The sequence below is a fragment of the Paroedura picta genome, chromosome 6, assembly GCF_049243985.1.
Source record: "Paroedura picta isolate Pp20150507F chromosome 6, Ppicta_v3.0, whole genome shotgun sequence".
Taxonomy (NCBI): Eukaryota; Metazoa; Chordata; class Lepidosauria; order Squamata; family Gekkonidae; genus Paroedura; species Paroedura picta.
In genome coordinates this window covers 75,502,259-75,523,213 of record NC_135374.1, presented here as the reverse complement: position 1 = coordinate 75,523,213, position 20,955 = coordinate 75,502,259, and the positions used below count along the sequence as shown (strand labels likewise).

The window sequence follows — 20,955 nt, the reverse complement described above, 5'->3', positions numbered from 1 at the left end:
ATGCAGCCTCAAATATATTACAGGCCTTTGAATATAGCACCATTTTCTCCCATGACTCCCATTTCAAAGTCCTTTGCTTAACAATAAACCCTGCTCAAGACTATTCCACAGGTAACACAGGTTCAGTTCCCCGGGGTTTAAGTGTAATATATCCAAATAGAAAGCACTGACTATTAAAATGCTTGCTGCGAGCGCTTCTCTGATGGCACATGATGTTAAGGCCAAATCCTCAGGGAATAGGCATTGATACAAGCAGCGTGAGTGGCTGCAAAGGGGACAGAACTCTAGCATCTTTACTGGGCATAAGCTGTGTCCTCCTGCTGGGCATCGATGCATCTCTCACTTGCACAGCAGCAGCTGAGGCCGCCTTTTCTGCACAGGGAGACTGGACTCTCAACACGTGCTACTGCCTGTAGCTCCCAGCTCTGGCTACCATCCCTGGCCCTGTGTGCGGTCGTATTGAACATGTGGGGCTTGCCGTGCCTGAGGAATAGTCAGAAAAGGAAAGTCATCTGCTGCAGACTAGTCCTGAGTAGCTGAGCAGGGGACAGCAAGGGTGAGGCAATGACTGCCCTGCAAGCCCGAGGCCACTACCTCACCTGATGCCATTGTGTAGCTGGGTATGGCTCAAGGTTACTATCTTCTTTCCTTCATCCCCTTGAGGGAGACAATTATAAGGCGATATCCCCAAAGGAAGAACAATGGTTTGAAAAGATCTTCACTCTTCCTTGCTATGACTACTAGGAAGGCAAAGAGTTTCTTACTATCCAAGAACTTGATCAAGTCCAAATCTTTGTTAAAGAGATGGTTTCATGCCGGTAACTGTTGCCCCACAGTAAGGACTGAATTAGACTGGCAAGCAGAGCCTTCCATTTTAAAAAAGTAAATAGCAAGGAGAAGAGAGGCTGAGCAGAGTAACAGTGTGAGAAGAGATGCTAATTCCTCCCCATCTGACACATGTGTGTTTACCACTTACAGGATGAATAGATACTTTGGGAAACATCTGCATCAGAAAAAAAGTAGGGCTTCGATCTGAACCAAGCCACTGACTTCCATCCATCTGTGGAGCTACCATTTCATTACTTAAGTTTTGGTCTTGAAAGTTCAGGAATACCTGTGTTATCCTGTCAAGTAGTGTCCCGTCAGATGCACATTGGTGATGAAACATGGTAAAATCAGGGTATATATGTATATATATACACACACACACACACACATACATAAACACACATACATGGGGGCAGTATAAATATGCAGCTACCATTTTACCATACATAGGCACTTTTATTTATGCATATGTATGTGTGTATGTGCACACACACGTGCACCTATATATGAGATATGTATATATGGGCCTATAAATGAGTTACTGCAAAATGGATTGTGCCGCTCTGTGCACAGCCAATATGTTCAGTTATTTAGCACAGGATGGATTGGAGCAGTTCTCTTGTCTCTTGATCAGAAGCCAACCGGTGGACTTGAAATGTGTTTTTTTTGCAAACCCCTACTCCTGTGCAACAGCTTTAACAAGGAGAATCGGATATGTGTATAGCAGCCCAGAAAGGGGGCTGAAGTGGGACAATTTTTTGGCTCCTCCAAAGCAAGGCCCACCCCCAGCTCCTACATTTAGCACTGGTCCCAGGCCTGTCACACTGCTCAGCAAAATTCTTGGTATTTTTTCCACAGTTTTCATTAGAAAAGAAGAAACAGTATATTGGATTGTTACATGATGGGTCCAGTTCCCAGTCATGATGTCAATATAATGCATACTAGTGTATTTAACAGAATAGCTTCTAACTTGAGACTTGAATTATTGTTTAAAGCACTGGTATGCATAGACTCTGGAAATAGTTAAGTCCACCAACTTTACTCATTCAGTCAAAGTTAAGCCAGATGTAAAACGTATTCGGGGGTGGGGGTGGGCAGTCAGCTGATTTGCTAGGTCTGCTTCCCAACCATAGGTGAATAAGGTCAAATTTTTCTTTATGCTTGGGCAGCAACAACAACAAGAAATATTGTTTGAGAAGGATTATAATTGATCTGGGCCCTGGCTGCAGAACTTCTTGTATTGTATGGGCTCCTGACAACAACACAGCTATCCAGGTCTGGGCAGTCCTCGATGTGGCCATCACAGAGCCCTTTAATGCCTTAAACAAGGAATTACCTCAAAGACTAACAAATTAGACTAACAAATTCATTATTCTTTTAGGGGCCACAAGACTGTTATTTTGGCAGCGGTAACAGACTAACAAGCTACCTCTCTGAAACTTTATCTCAAAGCAAGAGAGTTTTTCCCTTGGCTAGATTAATATAATATGCAACATGTTCATTAGCAGTGCAGAGTCTGGATGGCAAATGAGTCAGGCTGTATTCCATTCAGCAGGGCTGACATTTAGTCACACCATGGTTCACTGGAAGTGCCAATGCTGAAGTAATTAGTGTGTCTCTTCTGTGGGGTTCTGTCATCTCTGCCTGCAATGATAAGCTTTGCTTAACCAGATTCCCACTCCATTAATAAATCATTGCAAATGAATTAGGGCCCTGGGTGAGCAAAACAGCAGTGCTCTTTACACCACCATTTCACAGGAGAAAGCAGGAGTGCTGTGGTGAAAAGGAACAGGGCCCTACATGTTTGTAAATGGAGTCTCATGGCAAACTTAACACTCAAGTGACATTATTGTGTTTTTCCATATTTACAAGGCCAGCACTTTAGCCCGAACATCTGAGAGGAAAAATAATAAAACTGGGGCATATCAATGAGTGGTTGAGACAACAGGATGTGTTGCTTCCTTTCAAAGGTAACAGATCCTTCAACACCCCTATTGTCTTCTGGCATTTGTGCTCTGCAGTTCTTGGATGCTTTCTCTTAGTCAGGCTTCTGTGCTCTAAGGCCCAGGAATTGATGTTTCAGACTGCTTGGCCTACTAACAGTGCTCTAATATTTACTTCCAGTGGCTTTCCTCCGGCTTTTCTTGTCATTGGTTCCAACAATTCCCTAACTCAGCATTCATAGTCACTTTCTTGTCCTTTCCCCCTCAACCTTTTGCTTCAAGTGGCCATAGTCAAGGTCACTTGAATCAAATGGAACTAGAGGTTTAACATCTCTGTCCAGGTTTCTATGTTATTATTTTAGGTACTGGGAGACTGGCACGGAATGATACAGCCTTTACTGCAGCCTGTGCTGTTCCCCGATATTTCCATGTTTTTTAAAAAAATCCCCCCTCCCCATATGTTGGGTGTTCTGATTTGCAATTTCATCCATACCTTTATGTAAATACGTAAACTGACATGCAATGTGTGTCATCAAGTCGCAGTGGATTAAAACCCTCATTGGGTTTTCACGGCAAGAAATAAGCTGAGGTGGTTTGCCATTGCCTTTCTCTGTATAGCAACCCCGGACTTTTTTGACAGTCTCCCATCCAAGCACTAATCATGGTTGACTCTGCTTAGACTTCCCGGTTCTGACAAGATCAGACTAGGCAGGACTATCAGGATGACATGTAAAAATAAGGAATAAGTCTATAACCTTAAATTCAATGGCACACATATACTTGTGTGTGTGTGTGTGTGTATAAAACATACACACATACAGTTTTATATGACAACCATTGTATTAACAATCCTAACAAATACTCTTTAATGGAAAAGGGAGGCAGGAAACTGAGCTCATGATATGTTTTTCCCTACCAAGAAGAAGAGAGAGTTTTAAAGATTCTTAATGAAGGATTACCATGGACCTGGAAGAGTGCATGCTGCTGGATGTGGAATGGCCCCCATAGAAGAACTATAAAACAGAAATACAAAACAACGAAAATCAGTCAAATCAAGACAAAAAACCAAGTAAAATGATAGATACATGAAACATAAACATCACCCCACCCCCCAGGTTCAGCCAGATCTGGCACCTCACTCCCAATGGAAGAGGACTTGGCCTCCGGCTGGACGAGGAAAGGAGGGATTGGAAGTAATCAGAAGGCTTAACATGTGATTGCCAGCCTCCTTTGCTGCAAGGGGTGATTTTATGGGAGTTTATTGTATTTTAATGTTTTATTGCTGTGAACTACCGCAAGACCATTGGATGAACGGTGGTATACAAATAAAAAAATAAATACAAAAATAAAATAAAATGTAAATATCCCTAAACCCTCAGTGGTGGGTACCTGCTATGAATTCTCTCTCATTTCTCTAAGTTTGCTGGCATGTGGATTGCCATGCCCAATTTATGGAGTTCGGTGGTTATCAGTGTTTACTAGTTTACTTGTATCCAGTTTTCTGATACTAGGAAAGTCATTCCCAATATATATTAGAATGAAAAATGCTCTAGTTTTTTCTACAAATTTGCAGAAATTGTTTACTGGGGTTATTGGCCTTCAGATAGCAGGAAGCAATTACAACTTCTCTGCTGGCACAATAGGTTGGAGGGGCAATTTCCTCCAGTTCCCCTGCAGGCCCCATCCCACATGTTGTTTTTTGTGTGTGTGTGTGTGTGTGTATGTGTGGGTACCATGATCCCTGGGATAATGGGGGGGGGGTATGAAACAATGGGGTCTCCTCCATCCTCTGGCACCAAGGGAAAAGCGAGTAGGGCCCAATTCAATCAAATGAGGGAACTATTGCTTTTAATATATGCATCATGTTTAGCCTAATGTCACTCTTTCCCATGCAACATGCATCATAATCTCAATCATTTCCATTTTATGAAAGCAAGAAGATGCAAGCAAGCAAAATGTAGAACAGGTGAAGAAACAGCAGGCTGAACTACCAAGTTAACATTCAAAGACCATGAGCAACATTTTCTGAATTGCTTTATTTTTTGTTTTAACTACCAAGTTTAGGATTAATTTTGAAATGAATATAGCTGATCTTTAGTATAGCAAATTATAATCTACGGTTGAGTGGATTGTCCACATGACCTTCCTTTATTGCTGCAAGGATTTGTTCTGCTTTGCCCTCCACATACCCTGAATTAAGAAATAAAAATGAAACTAGGGAGGATACCTAATTAATAGCTTCCACATCACAACCCCCCCCCCCAGCAAATTCAGAACTCCAGATGAGGAAAAATCTGGAGCACCTCTGGCTTCTGAATACTATACAAGGCACAATTTATGATATACAGACTGATGTTTCAAGATCATGCTTTACACCAAAATTTTAAATTTTACAACCTCCATTTTGTTAGCAATGTCAGGTCACAAGATATAATACTGGAAGACCTCCCCAAGTTCCGAATCCCCCTTCACTCACTTTCCCACTGCAAATTAGCCCCTTTTTGTTGTTATGTTTCCAGTGCTCCTACCACACATACTAAGACAGTGCACTATACACAATCATTTCAATACATGTGATCACTGTTTTCTTCAGCTATACACATTCTTTTCAGCATGTGGGGAAATGTGCCCTGAAAAATTTGGATCACGCATATCAATGCTAGAATACAGTTGTATAATGCGATTAAAACAAAATGGCGATGGAGTCTATTAGGATAATCGTGTGTAGCGCTTTATCATAAATCATTGAGAGACAGCTTGGTGTAGTGGTTAGGAACACCAGGTTTGATTCCTCACTCCCCCACATGCAACCAGCTGGGTGACCTTCAGCTCGCCATGGCGCTGATAAAGCTGTTCTGACCGAGCAGTAATATCAGGGCCCTCTTAGCCTCACCCACCTCACAGGGTGTCTGTTGTGGGGAGAGGAAAGGGAAGGCGACTGCAAGCCGCATTGAGGCTCCTTCTGGTAGAAAAAGTGGCATATAAAAACCAACTCGTCTTCTTCATGCTTTAGGAATTCTGAAACCACAATGACTGAAGGGGGATGCTGAATTCAACCCATACTGTATTTTTCCCCAACTAATGGTTTACTTACACCATTGGATCAGAAAAAAGGTGCTAGGGAAAGGCTGTCTAAACCTCCCATGTTGCTGTTGTCAAAAACAGCATTCCCCTCCAGCGCCACTTAAAAAAAAAAGGGGGGGGGAGAAAACCCCTCCCATATCTTCCACTCATTTAATTTTGGCCCTAGGAAACCTTGTACTACAATGAAAGCATGTTATTGGTGCCCTCTAGTGGCGCAGCTCATTCCTTATATTCATACAACTGAAGGTCGAAAGATTGGAGCAAACGGAACTCAGTGACCAAGTCATACTGCAACAAACATCAGTACATTTTGGCACATGAAATGCATCAAGGAAATCAAAAGGAATCAAGTAACACAGAAAGGAATCAAGTTTTCACAGAAAGAGTCAATCTACATATGGTCGCCTACATGATCAATTAATTGGCATCAATCTGGGCTGAGTTGTGATACATCCAAACAGAAACAAGGTTGTAAGGTTGCAACCATCATGAGACTTTTCCTGTTTTATCTCCTGAATATTAGCTGATTAACACTCCTGGAATCAAAAATTCACAGTATGCTCAGGACCATTTCCTGCATTATAAAAAAAATGGCTAACAGCAAGTTTCTGACAATCATAGCTTCCTGAGATGTATATCAGTTCAATATAACTGTTTTCACAAACTCACAAGTCACATTCACATTTTATAATTTTAGATGTACTCTTCGAAAACATAATGGTGTCTCCCCACCACCGCTCCAAGTGTGCATGATTAATGTTTAAAATGATAACAGGATTTGTTTTTGTTTTTAAACAGGAAAAATAGGACAGTTAATAAAAATGTATGTAATATTTTGGCTTTCTAGTATTTCTATGCATTCTTCTTTTCAGCAGAGAGCTATCTCTTTTCTTTTCTCTGGCTTAAAAAAAGCCCATCCTACAGTATGGGAGTATTAATTCAGGATAGTCTTGAATGAGTAACCCTGGAAACAGCCCCGCAACCCATGCCAGCAAGAGCCACCCACTGAAAATCTCACATACACATTATGTTAGTAATTCTACTTCAAGACTGCATATTTCAAACAGAGAGAGAGAGAGAGAGAGAGAGAGAGAGAGAGCACTCACATTAAACACATATAAAGCAATGCAAAATAAAAACATGCAGATAAAACAGTGTTATATGGACATGGGCATTTTTATTTCACCTGTTCACTACTACTTAGTCTCCCATGCCTCTAGAATAGAAAAAAGATGAAGTAAAAAATCCAAGTTATGTACATTTATTACACTGATGCCAAAATTAACAACAGAAGCAAATGCCATGAACTATGATTCCCACCCACCCCTCCCCCCACTATACATATAAACAAGCAATATGGGCTACTGTTTCCACCGTAAGCTTTAAAACAGGCCGTTATTCTTTGGTATACAGGATGGGACAAACTGCTTATCAAAAAAAGAGAGACTTGCATCGAAAGAGTTATTTGCATATACTAAAGTGGTTCTACATACATGCTGATCTCCTTGTCATAGCCTTTTATGTTGTATTAGATGCTGCTGTGAAAGTCGTGGTCCCCCCCCCCCCCCCCAGCACTCAGGAACAGATTTTTGGTGCTATGGCGAAAAGAAGACAGAACATCCCAATATATGGGGAAGCTCATGGACAGCACTTTAGATTCCAGAGGAATATTTTAAAGATATCCTGCCTGGGCAGGGGTTGTTTTTCTTTTTCTGTGTAAGGTATTTTTTTTACAGCATCTAGTTTCTATGCACCTTATAAATATTATTATAAGAGGTCTGGCAAAAATCACAGCTCAGTTGCCATTATAAATAAAATAAATGCATAAATAAATACATAATCAATAAGAGAAGAACCCTAGGAACTTGTCCTTAAGTGCCTGGAAGTAAATGCACAGCCATGTTTTCACCTGCTTCATCTCGCTCTTCAGCCTCGTAATGCCACTTCTTTCTGTTTTAGTTGCTCCTGTATGGCCTACTTCATGAATAGATATGGCAGGGCTCGATGTGGAGGAATCAAGAGGGCGCACTTGGAGGGGAAAATAAAATAAAACCGCACGGTTACAAAAATTAAACAGGAACAAAAGCCATTTTAAAGAACTAAATTAACACTAAAGAAAAGTAATATTACTGCTTCTTTCGACTCCAAATTCTTTCCCACTGAGAATATGGTGAAGTAGGTTCTTCATATCAAAGGGGCTGAGATTCATTAAGCTTTCTGAGGCTTCTTCACCTAGAAAACCAGCAAAAGTTTCAATTGCCATTAATAAGGGAACATGTTGCCATAAACACAGTTCATTACATTGAACAAACTGTCTTAAATGAATGACAAGAATTCCACAAGTCTTCTCTTATCTCTTAGTTGAAACATAAATACGTACTATACTCTTTTTTCAAGATAATTTCATGACTTTCTCGTTTAGACCTATTTCAAAGGTACTTTCTTTTTTTAAAAAAAGAGTGGCATTTTCTCCCACAGAAGTCATTGGGCTTAACAGAAAGCACTATCTGTCACAAATCTCAGATTCTTGCCCCCTGCCAGATATTAGGGTACAGTTCTTGTGGTAGGTAAACAGAAACTACTCAAACCGATAGCCTACTTTAGACATTTTAGTTCTGAGAAATTAAACCTATGAAATCTACAACACACTTTGTCAAACATTCTGGACTGAATGCAAGAACAAAGAGAAAATCTGGTATTTTAACATCAATAAATAGTAAATCAATATATCATTACTGAATGGTAGTTTTACATGGAATTAATACTGACAATTAATTCCATATTCTGGCAGAAATTATCTGGAGACAAAGATTGAAAATATAACTTGGAAGTCCCCTCTGGGCTCCAAGCAGAATCCTCTGTGAATGGCCAACAGAATCACAAATGGGAAAGAGTGCTGGCAAGTGTGAAGTGATGTAGATATTGAGCTAACAAATCTTAACTTTATATGGACACTCAATTGACGATGACAAAGAGTACCCAGATCTTGGAGGTCATGGTAGACAGATCAGTAAAAATGGCAGCACATACCAAGAGTGAAAAATGGAAATATCCGTTTTAAGGACAATTCAAAAGGAACTGAAAAGAAAACCGCTGGTATCATAAGACTTTTATATAAATAGAAATGAGGGGCATGTGAAACGTATGGGGGGGGGGGGGAGAATCCCACTCCCTGCCATCTCCATCTGGTGCAACTCCCTGGGATCCCAGCCACAGTGGTGTTGGTGTCTGGGAGCTGCTTGGAGGCCAAAGGGGCTGATAGGCTCCTCTGCCACTGTAGATGGACTCACAGCAGCAGCCAGGCTCTATCACTGCTGTAGCTTGGGTTGGCTGGCCTTGGAGCAGCTGCCAAGATCCACTGCTGCCAGAACTGGGCTTGGAGCAGGTCTGCTCTGTTTCAGCTGGGCCTGTGAGAATCTCCGGGGGGGGGGATTCCCCCCCACACACACTTCCTTGCCAGGCCCACTGTGGCTTCTCGACTGCACTACCACCCCCGCTGGCAGGCCCAACATGATCCCCAGGCTCACAGTTTCTTCCAATGCCAGAGACCAGTGCTTTACTTGGGGGGAGGGGGGGAGATTTAAATCCCTTGTGTTTTTTTTTCAGATTTATCTGCATAGCAGGAGAGTCCTCCAAATGTGCAGAAAAATCTTCAAGTGGCCCCAATTGACGGATTTAGCTATCCATGGATGGGACCATAGGTGATTAATAGTAATAGATTTGTTTTAATCACATTAGGAATATGGGGTTCATCATTTCTCAAAAAGGATAATATAACACTGGGAAAAGGTGTAAAGCAGAGCAACCAAAATGACTAAGGAATCAGAATACACTAGCCATGAAGAAAAGTTCAGAAGAAGGGCAATTTAGGGCTCAGGATCCAAGACAGACCAAAAAACCCACCTCATACTTTTTCACATAACTGATTTTTAACTTGAAATGAAATTTCTACTAAGAAAAGTGGTAGCGGTCCCTGGCATAGATCAGTTTAAGAGATTGGACACATTTACGTGTCTCTTAGCCATGACAGCCAATAGGAACCTCCATATTTAAGGGCAGCAAACTGGATTGTACAACTCTCTTCCACAAAAAACAGAACTTTCCTCCAGCTCAATAAGCATTCTGATGGTGGAAAAACTTATTGCATATTAGAATCTGTCGTTCTAACTTTGACCACTTGCCATATGTCAACATCCAGGGACAGAACTTTGCTCTTTCGAAGCCTAAATAGCTCAAAGACAAATTGTGTTACATTAAATTTGTCCATTTAATTTTAATGGGAAAGAAATGCCATCAGTTATTGATACACGTGGATTTACTTTGGGGAAAAAAGATGTTCTCAAGCATTCATATTCTAATACTGGAAAAAATACATGGGAAAGGAAAAGACAAAGGAAAAACTGAGTCAAATTCCCCTAACAGCTGATTAATAAGATTTAAAATAGCATCCAAAAGTAGTAGAAAACAATTACTACTAAAAAGCCCGCAGAAACCACAGCTTCCAGAAACAGAAACTTTCCCTCCAAATTCTCCCTCATCTGCTCCACAATGTTTCCTCAGTCCCACCATAAAATGTCCCTGTCTCTGCCCTCTCATTTCTGATTCCCTCACTTCTTCTTCTTGCTTGCCATTTTTCCCTAGACCACCCCCCATATCGGTCTCTTCTACTTTTCTCATTTTCTATCATCCTTTTACGTGCTGCCCATTAATAGGATATTTATTTATTCACGCGATTTACAGTCTGCCCTATCTTTGGGAACTCAGGCGTTTTATTAATGGGTCATTGTAAAATGGATCTCACCAGAACAGTTCAAGCTGCGAGCCAGTTCTGTGGCCATCACTTGAATGATGAGCCCGATGCGGAGCCTGAGCATCTCTGCAAAGAGACTGGGCTGTGACCGGACGTACATGGCCAAATAGACCATTATTTCCTATCACGGGGAAGAAAACAAAGAACATTGATTTCAGAGACTTTCACCACAATTAAGAAAAGTCTAAAATGATTATATTATAAATATTATATTATTATTAATAATAATAATTTTAATCACAGATGAAGCCTCTTCCTATATTACCTGTGTAAGAACGGCAATGCTGATGTCTTCTCCGCTAGCTTCATAGATAAGCTGACTAAGCTCTTCAGGTGGCAAAGGGCTGAAGAGAAGGAACCAGAGATTAGGGTCTGCAAAACCACTATCTTTGCCAGCAAGGATCCAACGCCTACTCCCACACTCCCAATTCCGTCCTATAGAGACCACTTTATGAGCCTTTCAACTGACTATTCTATTTCTGAAGTATGGTGAGGAACTTTCAGTCCCAGTTCGGCTCTCCCGGACTCTGCTCCGTTCCTCCCAAAGCCCAGACGCTACTGGCGGGCTGCCATTTGAGCCCCTGTCTACCAAATTTCCTTTGACCTAGGTTCCTCAATGTGGCGATTTTATTCCTAGACCTCCCTAATCATTTATCAGGAGCCAGGCTTTCTCACCATTTCCCTGCACCTCTACTGTTGCTGGACAAAATTCTGTCCAATTTATATTTTTCATCCAATAAATTCGTCTGAAGGGCAAATCCATGTTAGCCACCTTTAATCCAACATTTCATAAGAACTAAGTTCGAGCTCAGTGGTACCACTAAGACCAAAAAGTTTTATTCTGTGTCTGACATGGGCAAAAAGAGGGAAGCTCATGCACAGAATAAAACTTTGCTGGTCTTAAGGGTACCACCGGACTCAAACTTTGTTCTGCTGCTTCAGGCCAACACGGCTGGCCATCTGAATCTAACAATGTTTCATAGTGTGTCAGAGGAAGCTAGAAGAAAAGCCCTAGAAAATGGCATGTAATGCTGAAGCATGAGGCAGATACACTTACGCTGTGATTGTTTTTTCGCGTGGCTCAGGTGGCAGACCCACGGTCAGTTGCTTCTGATGTGACAGAAGATCTGTGCAGGCCTACAACAGGAGCAAGAGAGTAGTCTATAAACAGTCAGTGAAGTCTGTTTAAAATTTTATAATCACTGCTTGCCTTCTTTTATGACATTAGATGTGTCCCCCCCCAGCAGTGACAGCTGGCTCTCCATGCTGATTTCTTTGCTGGAATGGGAACTGGACAAGTAGACAGGATGTTCATGCATCTAGATCTGCTTTTGCATTACGATCTAAGGTTTGCATGAGAGGGGGAGGGCAGAGGCATAATCAATGTCACAATGAGAATGTCTACCTGCAACAGGTATCTTGGGAGTTCCCAGGTGCTGTTTCACATGACTAATAACTGTTGCAAATGGGCTCAGTGGTAGAGTACATGCTTCCCAGGCATCAAGGGCCAGGGCTTCTCCAGTTAAGCCATCTCCCAGCAGCAGATGCTTAATGGACCGCCTCTCCTTCCATGTTCCCTTGCAGCAGCTTGTTCAACTCCACATGGTCTATTGTCGGTGTCCCCTTCATCTTTTTTTTTTTTTGAGAAACCCCAGATGTGGTACGCGCATGCAGAATATGGTTGAGAAGCATAGCTGTGGACACGCCCACCCAGGGCACTTCCCCTAGTCCCAATCATTGGCCATGTTTAACAATATTTTTTTAAAAAACTAAAGCATTAATTAACTCCCACCCATTCAGGAAACCTTCCTGGGGCCATCAAGAATCCCCAGGGTTTCATGAAACCCTGGCTGAGGAAGCCTGGTCTAAGGCATGCTGCGACACGGACCAAGCTCAGGCTTTTTCAGAAGCCACTTCATAACTGTGGGACAGCATCCAATAGGAAGTGAGGAAACTCCTACCCTCCTAGCTTAACAGCAAGGTCAAAACACAGAATTATTCTAGAGAGAACTTCTGGGGCAGACTTCACCTGGGCACAGGTGGAATCTCTTTCTAGTGGGGCATAAATTGTACTGAGATGTCCTTTGTTTTGATATTGTAGGTATCTGCCTTTATCCTGAGATGCTCAGAGGAAAGACGATTTCACAAATACTTTAATTATTATTTTTATTATTACTACTATTAAAAACATAATTTGCATCCCACTTTTCTGCCCTTACAAGTGCCACCAAGGCACCTCACAATTTAAAACATATATGGTAAAATCACATTCCATAATAAAATCATATTTTAAAACCATTAAAATACCCCCCTCCAAGAACACAAATCATTAAAACAAGTAAAAAACAGAGCTAAAATCCATAAAACAAAACAACAACAATTAAAACATTGGTTAGGAGGAAGGAATCATTGATGGAAAAAAATAGCCTTCTCCCATGAAACTCTGGGAGGAGAGATTTCCAGAGTCTTGGTGTCATAACAGAGAAGGCTCTCTGGGTTACCATGAAGACCCATCAGTAGCCTGGATGAGAGCTGACTGGCAACCCCATATAAGAACATAATACATTCATTTTTTTAAAAATAAAAAGCCTAGCACTGAGCCACATTAGACACATATGTTATGTGACCAAGGCATATTTCCTTCAAGACATACAGTATGGACGAAGATATTTAACTTGCTCTGTACCTCAGCCAAGACCTCCACACGTTTCCTGAGTATGCCAGAGATATAGCGGATCAAGCCCCATTCCTGGTTCAGGCCAGCTTTACTGTAGAGTTCACTCAGAAGGCAATGAATAGTGATTCCACACTGACCATAGAGCCGTGTTTCCCAGTCAAGGCCTCTTAAACGAGAAAAAAGTCACACAAATGGATACTGTGTATTAAAAATGCATAGATAGATAGAAGGAAGATAGAAGGATGGATGGATAGAGATGATGGATGGATGGATGGGGATAAAGAGAGAGAGAGAGAGAGAGAGAGAGAGAGAGAGAGAGAGAGAGAGAGAGAGAGAGAGAGAGAGAGAGAGAGAGATTACACACACACACAGAGGGAGATTTTAGGAGGTAAGGAGGAATAGCTGAAAGTATATGAAAGTTCGAACCTGAAGTTCAGCACTAAAAGCTGTAATTTTTAAAGTCACTTGAGCACCCAAGTTTGATTCCAAATTAATAGGTTTCTGACATTCCACCTCCCACAGCCCCTTTGAGCACCCCAGCAAGACAGTTCTTGATTTAGGTACTTGAGCAATTCAGTGAAGTCAAGTGCATGACTCATTCCTTCAGCGCTAAGCTGGCACTTGCATGTTTTACTCCATTCATGCTCAAAAGATCTTTGCGTGAATGCAGCCTCAAGTTCTAAAATAGCAGCAAATGGGGACAAATAGATAGCTCACTGTGCCTTGTACCGTAACAGATGAAATAGTCAACATTAACAAGGAATATCTGGAAGGTGGCCCTCACTATGTTTAGCAGAGGCGTGGAAAGGCAATAGAACTGGGTATAAAAAACGTATTATATTATTGTAATCTCAAGGACTAACACATACTGAGCCTTCTCACACAAGAAAATGGCAATATCTGAACACAGCTTTGTACAAATGCTGATTGCTCTGATTCGTAAGTGAGTAATGCAGGAAAGTCAGAGCTCTCGGGGTCAACAGGATGCTGAAGTACCAGTATCTTGTGGGACATTAGCATGCAGTACTTGGAATTCCTGTACATGCCACTCTTCAACAAAACAACACCAGCATCAGCTCTAAAAATAAAAAGGCAACTTACTTTATTAGGTACAAGATGTATAATATGTCTGCCTGGTCATGTAAACTGGGACATTCCTTGAGCTGCCCAACTAACTTCTCACAGTCCAAATCTCCATGATCGTCTTTGGGTAAATGAAGAACCGCCTCTGGCTCCTGCTAATCAAAGGCAAACATCAAATGACCAGAAATCGAAAGGGCATGAAAGGCTGCTCTGTAACTGATTAGCCAAGATTGCTTCCTGGGGAACGTGAGGGACATAGCAACAGAATTACGGAATTTGAAATAGAATTCCTTTGTAAAGTTTTCATTTTTGTTCAACCAACTTTCTTCAAGAGGGAGGGCAGATCCATATAGAAGAGAATAAACAGGAGAGAAAGGGGGTTCGAACTGGTTCAGGAAAATTCCTGCTTCGGTTGAGAGTTCAGTTCAGCAGCCAACCCAAAATGGAATTGTTAGGTTTGTGTCCATCCCTACTCAGTGACAACTGCATCTTATTCCACAAAGAATCGGATAAAGTTGCCATGTAGACTTAAATCAATTTTTTTTCTGAACAGACTCTGCTGTTCTATGTTATATACCCAGAGGAAACAACCCGAGTGTAGAAAGCAACCCTTCTGGTATTAGGTAGCCATTATGTATCCGTTATTGTGCTGTTAGGATTGTTAGGATTGTGCTGTAATAATTATCCTCTGCCTTGTCTAAAAGCAATTAATATCCTACAGATCTATTAACTTTCTCCTTTCAGAGACAGATGTGCCACCTCTGCAAGCGCTCTGTGCAGCAAAAGAAGAGAAATTCTGTAAGATTTGTATTAACTTTCTCCCCACACCTTTTTGAACACAAGATGATACAGCAGTGAGGCAAGCAATTCTAACAGATTCTGCACAATGAAAATGGAACACATTTATTTCCTGAATGTCACAAAGAGCTAAAAAGCAACTTTTTTTCTTCCAGTGGTTAAAAGACAAATCACTACACTTTCCACATGTAAACATTAGGGAAGCTTACTTTGTCTTTCATTGGATGTGGGGAGTCAACAAGGTTCAAAGATTTCCGGTGTGTGTTTAATACCTTCATAGGCAAAGACATTGAAACACCTGAAAAACAAACACACAAACCAGACCATTCTGAGTAGAAAGCAAGGTTAGGATAAGGATTGAATGGCCTTCAGGAATCAAAATGTTCCATGACAGAAAAGATCTATTTTACACATATATCCATGTACTTAAGCATAACAGCCATTGTGTTTTAGAAAAAAACTGTTTTGGAGGGACGAGAATGTGGAAGGTGGAAAAAGCATCCCTAACCTCATATTTCTTTGCTTCAAGTTGCCTGCTCCTAAAACAGTTTTTGCAGAAAAGAGAGAGCCATTTGAAATTGGCTACATGCAGGTCCATATAAAACAGGAGGCTCAATTCAAGGGTCATTTTCTACCGTTTCTGCTAGTGAAAGAAGATAAGTTTTTCCCAGTACTTCCTTCCTGCTGTAGCCCACTAGATCCCCCCAAATTCTTTGGGTAAATGAATGCTGTTTATTATCAACAACTGTGATGATAGAATTTTGAAGCAAATTGACCAGTTTGTACTTGCTGTTATACTGTCCATTTCAATCAGGTAAGTAAGCTACAGCAGCAATTGTACGATTACCATCAAATGACACATTACTTAGTGGGGATAGTGCCACAACTGTACTGGTATTCCTCAGATCAACTTGACACTTTCTTTAAAGTTTGGGCCAACAGCTCTCAAAAGTTCCTTTTTCAAACATTTATGCATTTTATATTTATGGGCACTCCAGTTGTGACAAAGACATAAATCAAAAATGCTGCAAAAACTCACTTGGAATCTCCAAGCCCTTTGCCTTGGCCATGATTGACAATATTTCTCTGGTAGAATGAGCAGCACTAAACACATGGGGAGAACTGGAAGCTTTTGAGATTGGTGGCAGATAGGATTTAAGAGCCGTGCTTTGCAGCATACTGTGTATATACTGGTCCAGTTCATCTTGGCTTTCTGTCAAAAGACATGCAAAGATAAACAATTCAAAATTTTATCTATGGTGGAATCTAATTTCATGCAAAGATATTGTGCACTACCCAAAATACTCAATGTGTTTCGTACCCAAGTCTTTAGACTGCACTCAGAACATACCACAGCACATACTCACCCTGGAATTTGCATGCAGAAGGATCAAAGTGCAGGAGACCCAGAGGGCCCCTGCCAGCTGTTAAGTGAAATCAAGTACCAGCACTTGAGAAAAACTGGAGTGCTACTCTCATTTGCAGAAGACAATGGCAGAATAATTGGAGTAAGAATCTGAAGATGCAACCCAAATTTCTATGTTAACTTTTCCATAGATTTCTTTTCCCAAATCTACTCTTACGAAACATCGTCTTGCAGCATGAGTCCAAGTACCTTGCTTCATACCAGAGAACAGTACTGTGTTGCTATGTGTTGACTTTGACAATTTTGGATACAAATAGAAATAATAAGAAGTTTAATATAACACCCCCCCCCCAAAAAAAAAACTGTTAAATGGATTACCTTTGTCAGCAAAGTCTGTATAATCTTCTAGTTCATAGCCACTTTCTGGACTGGAATAGCCTTCACTGAAGTCATCAAATATTTTTACATCACCATCTGGATCCAGGAAGCTTAGATTTGTATAGAACGAAGTGGTAAGGAAGTCTGAAAGTTTACCCAGCTTCACCCTGGAGAATCACATGAGGAAGAAGGGAAGAAAATAGTCTGCATGTTTATTGTAAAATATGAAAGACCACCACAGTTCCTGGACAGGAGAAAGCATTCCTGATTCTTATTGTTTTACACAAATTCACAAGAAAAGACTATTCCCAAATTGCTAAATGGTCTCACAAAGAGTATTCCTTTGAGGATTACATGCTGAAGGGAAATATCAGAGACACCTGTCCCGTCCCATCCTCCCAGTGAGCCTCCCAGAGGCACCTAAATAATCGCTGCTATAGAAAACATGTCAGGCTGCACTCTGGTCCAACAAGGCAGTTCTCATTTGTTGCTGTTAGAATAATATTTTGAAACAGAGAATCACCAACAAGAGTTTCTCCATTTAGGTTAATTTACATTGTGCCATCCCCACCTTCTCTGGGGCATCCCCAACTTCTTCACTGTTTTTAAGAAACATGAGCATGGTTTGAGAAGGTTTCGTACAGGAAAGATGCAAAGGCAGCTTCCTGACATGCATATTGACACCAAAACATACACATGTATTTTTATTTATGTCATAAACTTTTACCAGCACACAAGCCCAAATTTATGCATATTGAAAAGATAATGCAAGAGGCTACAGGATACACATGTGTGTTTCCTCAAGGATGCTATTCTATGATCTTGTATCTTGCAGAATCTTAAAAGATTGTCACCAATGGGACTGAATACTGAAGGCTGGACTCAGAAGATCTGTTCCACTAGTAAAGATGCTTTCGTCCAACTCAAGAACCTTCCCCTGATGCCAGAAGAGAGCCACACATCAGAGAAGCACCACCACAAGCAGAACATCTGCAGGACTACTGTGGCTCAGGGCAATGCTTTCTTGAGGGCTCTATCCATAATGGTGGTGGGATTCCAAGGAGGTGAAGATTTTGGGGGCTCTGTAAAGCAGATCTTTTCCAATGTACTTTGTAGTTTGCTTTGTTGTTGTAGTTTGCTTTGTTTTATTTATACCTTGGTTGACATGATGCTATATTTATTTTTAAATTTGAGATAAAGCACTCCAATCAAGAGAAAAGCAGGGCTAACTCCCCTCTGGAAGATTTAAACTGGAGACAGTTTTTAATCATTTTAAAACCTAAATTGAAATGTATAATTTCTGAATTTTATTAGATAGAAAACTTATTTTGTACTGATTATTTTTAAGTCTGTTACCCACTCTGAGTGGACCAGGAAAGGATGGGATATAAAAATAAAATTACTGTTATTAATACTTTTAATTACTTAATGAAAATGCAACTGCTGGTTTTCATAGACAAAAGTTTTACTGAGCCACAAATTCTAATCTGCATTTCTCAAACTGCCTTGAAACAAGTACCACAAATTTTGTTCAGTTCAACAGTGCTGGCTGGTCTTCCTTCTCACTGACTCCTACCAGGGCTTCTTGAACAAGCTAAAGGAAACAATGTGATGTTGTATAAGGAGAGGTTTTTACCTAGCTCCTCCAAAGTATCCATCCCCAAGTTTTCGTACGGTGGCAAGAATTGCTGGATCAATGTCAGAACCATCATTAACTAAAAACAAACAAAGGAAATGATGTCAAATTTTAACAATAGCTTTCCTTATAAACTCATTGTGAAAATATCTTGAAATAGGACTCTGTAAAATATCATCAAATTTGAACTGATTGCTTTTCTACTTATGTAGGTTAAAGGTGGATATAGGGAGAAGTGACGCCCCCAGAGTTCAGGAAAAACACTTACGTAAACATGGCTTTTGTTTAATTTGACCAATTTTAGAATTCAATCCTTGCTTGTTCATTGCAAATATGGAGATTTCCACATTTTATACCTTCAGTCTTATTTTGTAAAGTCCCTTGCACCGTGCAAACTAAAGGTATTCATAGAAGCCTCAACAAAATGGTGGATGAGAAAAACACACTGGATTTAAGAAGATCCCTATTCAAGAGAGCTACTGTGGAGACTTTTAGAAGCCTAATCATCAAGAGGCTAATAATACCATATAAAATGCTATTTACAACCCTTACAACCATCCAAGAGCACTAAGATCTTCAGATCAACACCTGCTCAGGATCCCCGGCCCGGAGGAGGTGAAACAAGCCTTGACCAGAGGCAAAATGTTTTTGGCTCTGCCCCCAACCTGGCGGAATGTGCTCCCAGGAGAGATCAGGAACCTGCCCAGATCAGGAACCTGCAGGACCTGAATCAGTTCTGCAGGGCCTGTAAGATGGAGCTGTTCTACCAGACTTATGGCCTGAAATAACATCCACCAAGAAAGGCTGGCCTCACCACTGGGAGGAGGAGAAGAGCAAGAAGACCGGCTCCTTGCCCTGTCTGGGAATTTTAGTGGAGGGCATTACTAATAACTGTGTTTTTCGCTTTTAATTCTGTGTGTTGTTTTACTGTTGAAACCTGGAAGGGCGGGTTAAAAGTATCTTTCAGAGCAATGTCCTTCCCAGGCCAAACAGAAAAGAACCATTCATTATAATGTCCTTAGTAATAGCATCTGTACTTGAGTACTATTCTACAGAGTGATACAAAAAGCCTCTTATGCCAACTTCTTAAAGAAAACAGAACTCAGTGTTATACTCAAGATTATAGATGGACAGCCAAATTAGCAGCAAAAAACATGAGGGCCCAGCACCTTAAAGACCAATGAACTTTATTCCGCATAAGCTTTTGTGAATGAGACTCCACAAAGTCAATGCTCATCATAGAACTGACATTCAGTACATACATATATAGACATATTCCAGCACCATCTTTCTGTGGTGAACACAACTGCATCACCCTTATGGTTGTAGACTTCCCACACCTGATTCTCAGAACCCTGACTCACAAAAGCTTATTCTGGAATGAAATCTGTTAGTCCCTACATGGCTACTGGACTCATACTGAAAAATGGTCTGAATGATTTATTAAAATGCAATTTATTTCTGCATCCTTTAATAGATGATGGATGAGAAACAAAAAATTAAAATGCTATTGAGAATTGCATGAATTCAAGCATTCAGAAGAACAAGGTTGTAGCATTTGGCTTGTAATTATCACAGTTACTGACTGAGCATTGTGTTTGTAACCGGAAAGGTAAGAATTGGTCTCCCAGTCATCCTCCAGCAGGAGGTAAGATAAGCCAGTTCTGTTCGAAGCATCTCCACAACCATCCGATTGTCTAAGGCCAAATAGAAGTGGTGCTGATCTGTAAACTGAAAGGCAAAGGAAACTGTTATCCATTTACTTCTTGACAAAAGTATACATGCAGGCATACAAGGCCAGTATAACACAATGGTTTCAGGGATTGTTCTGGAACCCGCTACACAGCACAGAATGAAATTCTTTGTCTACAAAGCTAAATCACCACTGCCAATCACTCAGGTATGTTTGAAAACAGATACTCCAAACACAAAACGTGCAATCTGACAAAGAATTAAGCATACCCAAACCCATTTATTCCAGAGAGTTCACTTATGTGTCAGCTGTGTCCAGCCATTTGGTCTGGAAAGGCAATGGCACATGAGTGGGCATGAGCCCATACAGATGGCCTCTTGGTTGCAAAGGTCCAACTCGTGCTACAATAATCCCTCAAAAAGGTAATTGGGCATCCTCATGGCTGAGCATTCACGCAGTTCATGAGGCAAGTTCTTGGTGTGTTGGGAGAGAAATGCATGCATGGCTTCTAGACGTCACTGAAGATGAAATCTGTATCATTTTTAAAGTGCACTGACTGACAAATGAACAGAGGCTGATGTTTGTAGCCCACTGAAAAGAAATTATGATAACCTTTTAATTATTATAACCTTATTGAAGTCACCGCAAGGCAATGCTCC

At 40.9% G+C, this 20,955-nt stretch overlaps 1 protein-coding gene across 6 annotated transcripts in view; it reads right to left on the bottom strand.

The window, feature by feature from the left end:
* Window positions 1–20,955, bottom strand: part of PHKA2 (phosphorylase kinase regulatory subunit alpha 2) — a 72,667-nt gene that overhangs the window by 22,609 nt on the left and 29,103 nt on the right. Inside the window, exons 17-30 of one of the 6 annotated variants that reach the window (XR_013232021.1) lie at window positions 20,190–20,334; window positions 18,604–18,682; window positions 16,968–17,134; window positions 16,263–16,436; window positions 15,433–15,521; window positions 14,444–14,580; window positions 13,352–13,508; window positions 11,723–11,802; window positions 10,931–11,009; window positions 10,657–10,786; window positions 7,986–8,087; window positions 7,765–7,883; window positions 7,042–7,069; window positions 3,731–3,784 (exon numbers count right to left, since the gene is read on the bottom strand). Coding sequence is in view for 5 of the 6 variants with exons in the window: in XM_077343119.1 (XP_077199234.1) it covers window positions 3,731–3,784; window positions 7,042–7,071; window positions 7,765–7,883; window positions 7,986–8,087; window positions 10,657–10,786; window positions 10,931–11,009; window positions 11,723–11,802; window positions 13,352–13,508; window positions 14,444–14,580; window positions 15,433–15,521; window positions 16,263–16,436; window positions 16,968–17,134; window positions 18,604–18,682; window positions 20,190–20,334 (1,542 nt within the window). In the remaining variant the exon portion in view is untranslated. Of the gene's footprint in view, window positions 1–3,730; window positions 3,785–7,041; window positions 7,072–7,764; window positions 7,884–7,985; window positions 8,088–10,656; window positions 10,787–10,930; window positions 11,010–11,722; window positions 11,803–13,351; window positions 13,509–14,443; window positions 14,581–15,432; window positions 15,522–16,262; window positions 16,437–16,967; window positions 17,135–18,603; window positions 18,683–20,189; window positions 20,335–20,955 lie in introns of all 6 variants that reach the window. The other 5 variants (XM_077343119.1, XM_077343120.1, XM_077343121.1 and 2 more) reach the window with 5 other exon arrangements.